A 6687-nucleotide genomic window follows, 5' to 3' on the forward strand; every position below is an offset into this window, starting at 1 on the left:
AACTTTCTGAAAAATATCTGAATCTGTCCACATTTATCGAAAATGTATTAATTGATTGTGTTACACTAAATCTAAACTACTATCTCCTTGGATGTACTTACCGAGTCCGTTTAAGTACCTTAGTTTTTTTCACCATTGAGAAAACCAACTCTGTTCGTTAATAATGAGTTGAAACCTAGAAAGGGGGGGTCCAGCTCAATTGTTTAATGAACGTCTCTTTCTCATCCGTGACAGCGTAATCATTGGAGAACAATACAGCTTGTACAATTACAAAGATCAGAAAATATAGAAGTAGAGTGTATAAGTCACCAGCAGCCACAGTCAGAACTCAATCGATCGGCCAATCATAACATACAACACCCATCAGTGTATATTATTAACATGATTGCATGACATGCACATAGTTCACCGTCTATAAGTGAATGATATTCATAAGTCATCACGTGGAAATGGTTTTACACGGTGTACCTTATAAGGTGCATACCCGACACTCTGTCATTTCATAACGGAAGTTTGTTAGGTTGTTTTTATACGTAAAGTATCAAGTAGTAAGTAGCACAACGATAGCGTAGCATGCTGTAAGACAATTGATAGATGGTAGGTGCAGTCTCATCTCTCACCGAGCAGGGTCAAAGGTCACGGTGGACGGGTTATAATCAGTGGGGGGAAGCAGAAGGGGATGGGGCCCCCGACGATACTCCAATCAAATAGCCATCGGATCAAAAGGTCAAAGATTAGAGGTCAACACAGAGGATATATCCACACCGCGGGCGTGCTCACGCACACATCAACATGACACGGGATTATTATGGTGTTCATTCATAGGTAGAGTCGACACAGGGTCAGTCTTAATCGTGCAGACACAGACACACGGGTTCAATCCACAGAGGCACAGCGAGGCATGCACATCGTCTTAGAAAAGAGGAAACTCTTGAATCCAAATCAAGGAAGTTGGAATTAAACCATTAAATAATATGTACAAGTTTTCAACGTTTTACGACAACCATAGACTGCAGGCATATTAATATTGGTATGAGGGGTTTAGTTAGGTGAAAGGTGTTGTAGGTAAGATTCAAGAGCTTGAATTCCTGGATCATTTCTGTGGTTTATGATGAAGATTGTAATTTTTTATAAACGCCAGCGCCGTCCCGTCAGCGATCAGTGAAACACGCTGTGAGAATATCTGTTCTTCAATCTTAGACCGCCCCTGGAAATTATCTGGCCAATCAGGGCATCTCCTCCCTAATTGGTTCGGGGAATCTTGCCTGTCAAACACAGGTGGGCACCTCTTAACGGCGGAGAAACGAAGGGACGGAGAGAGAAGAGAAGAGAGGGATTGCTATTTTTTTTGTGTCGTTTATTTTCCAAGTCTCTCTTGTGCTCTCCTAACAACTCTCAAATCGTACCTACAGCACCGTTAATAGAGTGATCCGCCCAGATGAAGTGTGTGTGTGTGTGTGTGTGTATGTGTGTGTGTGTACAGTATGTGTGTGTGTGTACGTGTGTGTGTGTGTGTGTGTTTCGGGCCATGAGCGTGTACCGCTGTGGCCCCACATGTAAGGTTTGTGTTCTGGACAGCGGCTCCATGAAAAGGGTCTGTTCAGGGGACCCTGTGTGGATGTTTGGCCCGGATCTGGTGAGTCGTCAGTGGGCATCGAGAGGCAGGAGCGGTCCTGGCCGGTAGAGGGGTGGTCCTGGTGGAGGCTGGGGCGAGAGACATAGAGAGAGAGAGAGAGAGAGAGAGAGAGAGAGAGAGAGAGAGAGAGAGAGAGAGAGAGAGAGAGAGAGAGAGAGAATTAGAGGGAGAGAGGGAGAGGATGTCAGAGAGAGAGAGAATTAGAGTGAGAGAGGCAGGAAGAGAATGAAAGAAAGAAGAAGATGAATAATAATACTTAAAGAAAGAAAAATTAGTATTAATGATAACAAGTGAATAAATAATAATAAGTGAACTCATGCTATTTAAAGAGAGACAGGCCGAACTGTCCTCACAGCATGGGGCCCTAAACCCACCACCACTGTTCCCATCCTTATTTGAATCTGAACCAAGAGGGGATTAAGGGATGGACCCCAGAGGAAGGGTAGGGCTGACATGCCACCGCCGGCGACCGCATGTGACCAGAGGCTGAGCTGCAGTCATGTGATGCCGCCATGTGATGCAACATTGCATAGGGGGCGGGGGGGGCGGGGGGGGGGGGTGGTACAGACCGCTGAGTCATCAATCAGGGCTGTCAGCCTCTAAGCATGTTGGAGTGGACTGACTTACATAGGACTTCTCGGTTTTCTAGGTCGGTTCCCTGTCGGTCTATATATAGGCTATATGAAGAGCTGTGTAAGCGCAAAAAAGAGTTTGCGTGTGTCTGTGTCTCCGTGTGTGTGTGTGTGTGTGTGTGTGTGTGTGTGTGTGTGTGTGTGTGTGTGTGTGTGTGTGTGTGTGTGTGTGTCTGTCAGTTCCTTTGCTATTGCTGTTTTTATTAACGTTTTTTGCACAGTTGAAGTACCAGAAAGCCATGATCTCTGGCGGAGGCTGCCTACAACTCTTTATTGCTAATATTATTTTAATATTTTTCTATTGAAGTACAATTTGAAATGATGTAATCGTTGCTTTATCAGTATCAATAAAATCTATTAGTTGTCATTTGCGGCGTATTCAAATAATGTATTTTATATATTATATTTAGCCTATTTGTTTAGTTAAATGTCATAAGCCTAATAAGATACATTATGTACACCGTTCTCAGTTATAGAGTAATATAGTTCAATATAAATTCAGTAGATGCCAAATAAATGATAAACAAGGTCAGCAATCAAGAGGTTTCCAGTTCTATTCTCTCCTCAGTCTGATTTATGTTTGCTCTTTTAGTCAAACTTATTGCCGCAATCGACCTCTTTCATTTGAACATTTCAGTATGATTTAGTACGACAGTATGATAATTATACGACGTAATGACGGGCTGTGGCACCTGGCTGGTGTCAACTGGCTGGCTCTGACGACAGCCAAGCTGGCCGCTGGCCACAGGCTATATGTGATTGTATGTACGTTTTTATTATACTGACGCGTGTATATTCATTCTGTTCAATGAGAAGTTAACTGATAACAGGCTTCTGGCTGCCACAGCCGCAGGTCGCTCATCCAGCCGTTACCTCTGGTTGGTTGCGACCTATTTGCCGCCAAAAGGGTCGCGACGCTTTCATGGTCGTGACCTAGTCGGTCAGCCAGCCAGAGCCAGCAGCCAGCCAGAGCCAGCAGCCAGCCAGCGGCCAGCAGCCAGCCAGAGCCAGCAGCCAGCCAGAGCCAGCAGCCAGCCAGAGCCAGCAGCCAGCCAGAGCCAGCAGCCAGCCAGAGCCAGCGGCCAGCTTGGCTGTCGTCGGAGCCAGCCAGCCGACACCAGCCAGGCGTCGCAGCCCGTCATTAAGTCGTATAATTATCATACTGTCGTACTAAATCATACTCAAATGTTCAAATGAAAGAGGTCGATTGCGGCAATAAGTTTGACTAAAAGAGCAAACATAAATCAGACTGAGGAGAGAATAGAACTGGAAACCTCTTGATTGCTGACCTTGTTTATCATTTATTTGGCATCTACTGAATTTATATTGAACTATATTACTCTATAACTGAGAACGGTGTACATAATGTATCTTATTAGGCTTATGACATTTAACAAAACAAATAGGCTAAATATAATGTATAAAATACATTATTTGAATACGCCGCAAATGACAACTAATAGATTTTATTGATACTGATAAAGCAACGATTACATCATTTCAAATTGTACTTCAATAGAAAAATATTAAAATAATATTAGCAATAAAGAGTTGTAGGCAGCCTTCGTCAGAGATCATGGCTTTCTGGTACTTCAACTGTCGCAAAAAACGTTAATAAAAACAGCAATAGCAAAGGAACTGATGAACGACCGCCCAGAGACTCTGAGCGACCACGCCAGCCGGCGACCACAGCGACCCAAAGCAGCCGGACGAGCCACTGACACAGCGACCAACGCGGCCGACGTCGCGACGCACGTCGTTGGCCACTCACGGAGCTCGGCCTTCCTCCACCTGATTGGTGAATTGCGGCTACCGCTAACCTAGCTTAGCTTTGACCCTAATGAACACTGTGTAATTGCTCGACTTTTTGAACAGTCTGTCACAACTACAAAAACAACAGGAGTTCAAACACTAACTGCCGACGACAAGGAGTCTGTGTTCACCAGTTATTGTTTTTCGAGAAAATGGGTTGACTTTTTTTTATGCGCCGTTTGGGTTTAAAAAATCTCCCTCTAGTGGTCACTCGGCGCCACGACACGACGCGTTGGGGTCGAGCCAGGCAGAGGCAGTCGAGGCCCTGTTATGATATTTTAGTCCAGGAAAGGCCGCCGAGACAGGATCGCTTTTAACTCACTTTATTTGGTTAAGGTTATTGGTCTATTGTCTATCGTCTATGAAACAAAAGGAGAGGGATCGTATATATAACACGCGCGGAGCGTCTCTAAGCTTTACATCTAATCGATACGCCGCCCGAGAGATTCTGGTTCTAAAATGGCGGAGTCCGAGTTAAATAGGCAGGTAGAGGTGGGCGTGTTCTGTGGCTTTAAAAGCCTGCCCCCTTTTATCTATGTATGATCAGCTGCTGCCTGGTTGTGTCTTACAGCTCATGTTATGTTTACTCAGTATCGTGGCTATGGGAGAATACTATGGCATGAAATGTGTTACAGCCCGACGTCCCGTGTACCTCATCCCTGGAGGGGGGCGGCGGGGGCTCCGGAACAGTGGAAGTGGACGTTCTGCCACCGGCTCTCCCGACGGTGCCACACCCGCGTCTCCTCCGATTGGCTGGAGCGGGGGCGGCCCTGGCCGTCCACGAACTGCGTGAGGCGGATGTAGGCGATGCAGGCGGCGTCGTCCCCGATGATGTGGACGTGGGGGTTCAGGATGGTGGTGTGGATGGGCTTACTGTTTTTGGACAGGACTAGGGGAGAGGAAGGGAGGAGACGAGTTGCGAGGAGAGAAGGAGGCAGGGGGGGCGGGGGTGAGGAAGGGGAGACGGGGGGGGAGGGGGGGGGGGAGTAGGAGAAAAAGATAGGGGGTGGGAGATAGGATACAGGGGAGGAGAGGAAGGAGGAGGGGAGATGGGGGTAGGAGAAAAGAGAGAGGGGGTAGGGGAGGGAGAAAAGAGAAAGGGGGTAGGAGATAGGAGATTTGGATAACAGGAGACAGGATGTAAGAAGAGACTTTACAGTGGGAACTCTCTTGATGTGGGCACTGACTGTGACCCGAGTCAGTGTCACGCTCTGTGAAGGACTCACGGTTGTCAAAGTAGAACCTGTGGAAGTCCATCCCTTCCACCAAGTTGCCCAGGCCCTCCGGCTCAAACGAGGTCAGCCCGGGGTCACAGATCTTCCTGCATGAAGACACGTCACAGTCACGTAAACACATTAGTGTCATATGTCACTCACCGTTACTTAACGAGGTCAATGGGTCACGTGCAGCTAGCACCTAGAACATTCGCATCACATCTCTCGCTAGCCGCCGTGAAACAAATGTTGCCATGACGACCGACTGATGAAGTATCACCACCTCAGGGATACTCTTGGTCATGGATACAGTTGTCATGGGTACAGTTGTCTTAGAAACAGCTGTCACGGATACTGTCATCACGAATGCAGCTGTCACAGATGTTCTCCTCACGGACGGTTCATGCGGTTTTCTTGGACGGCAAACGGCATGGATACTTTGTCATGGAAACAGCGGCCATGAAAACAGTTGCCATGGACACAGCCGATGCAGGTCGGCGCGGGGACAGGAGCTGTACTCACGCGTACGCCTCGAAGTCCCCGTTGTTCACGGCCTCGATCAGCTGCTCGGTGATCTTCACTATCTCCTGTTTACGAGCTGCAAGGAGAGACCGGTTGAACGCGTTCGGTTTGGGTTGTATTATCACACAATTGATTGACTGATTGATGAAAGGAGTGTTCAGAAAAGTGCCAGAAAAGTGTGAGAGAAGTGTTTAAAAACCAAATTGTGTTCCTTCCAAATGGTTGTGAGCCCACAGCTGCCAAGTGGTTACTCATGCCTAATTAAGCAAACGATCTTTCTTGCTCAGGAATCTTCTCTAACCATACATGAATCTCACTCATTCAGACGCCAATCAAGCGGTAGCATCTGACCTAGTCTGTTCTACCTCGACCTTCTACATCCATCCACACGGTACTTCCTCTGTGTCTGTCTACTCGACACCGTGTTTCGGATGTCCTCACTTCCTGTTCCTGTTTTTTTGCGGTGCGAGGAGGACCTCCGGAGAGCTACTCTCTGAGGCTCTGCCGCTGGTGATTCACTGTGATGATCTGTGCTCTCTCCTTCGACGAGTCGTGTCTACCTTTCACGTCTTCATCCTCGATGGTGGTGGTGCTGCTGTCCGAGGATCCCTGGAGATGAACACAAAACATGTGTTTTTATTAGATATGATTATTTATTTTTTTTACATCAGAATATAAGAGCGCAAATAAGCAGTGAAGAGCATTGTTTTGTTGTATTTATCGCCATGGACACGGTGTTGCATCAGGGAAAGCACATCCATGTTGACATTCTTTATACACCGATTTACACGCCTTACATAACCGAAGACTGGCGCTCTCTGAAGGAGGATCCTGGACAAAGCCTGTTTAGAGACCCATCCAGAGCAGAGTG

At 47.0% G+C, this 6687-nt stretch overlaps 1 protein-coding gene across 3 annotated transcripts in view; it reads right to left on the bottom strand.

Annotated features, from left to right (window-relative positions):
- Positions 1 to 302: 302 nt before the first annotated feature.
- camk2b2 (calcium/calmodulin-dependent protein kinase (CaM kinase) II beta 2) overlaps positions 303 to 6687 on the bottom strand; it is a 25838-nt gene continuing 19453 nt past the window's right edge. For all 3 annotated transcript variants that reach the window (XM_084483156.1, XM_084483158.1, XM_084483157.1), the window contains exons 17-21: positions 6377 to 6425; positions 5817 to 5892; positions 5307 to 5401; positions 4733 to 4969; positions 303 to 1704 (exon numbers count right to left, since the gene is read on the bottom strand). In XM_084483156.1, the coding sequence (XP_084339282.1) occupies positions 4734 to 4969; positions 5307 to 5401; positions 5817 to 5892; positions 6377 to 6425 (456 nt within the window). In that variant the 3' untranslated portion in view covers positions 303 to 1704; position 4733. The remainder of the gene's footprint in view (positions 1705 to 4732; positions 4970 to 5306; positions 5402 to 5816; positions 5893 to 6376; positions 6426 to 6687) is intronic.

This window comes from Micromesistius poutassou (assembly GCF_964030765.1).
Source record: "Micromesistius poutassou genome assembly, chromosome: 18".
Classification (NCBI taxonomy): Eukaryota; Metazoa; Chordata; class Actinopteri; order Gadiformes; family Gadidae; genus Micromesistius; species Micromesistius poutassou.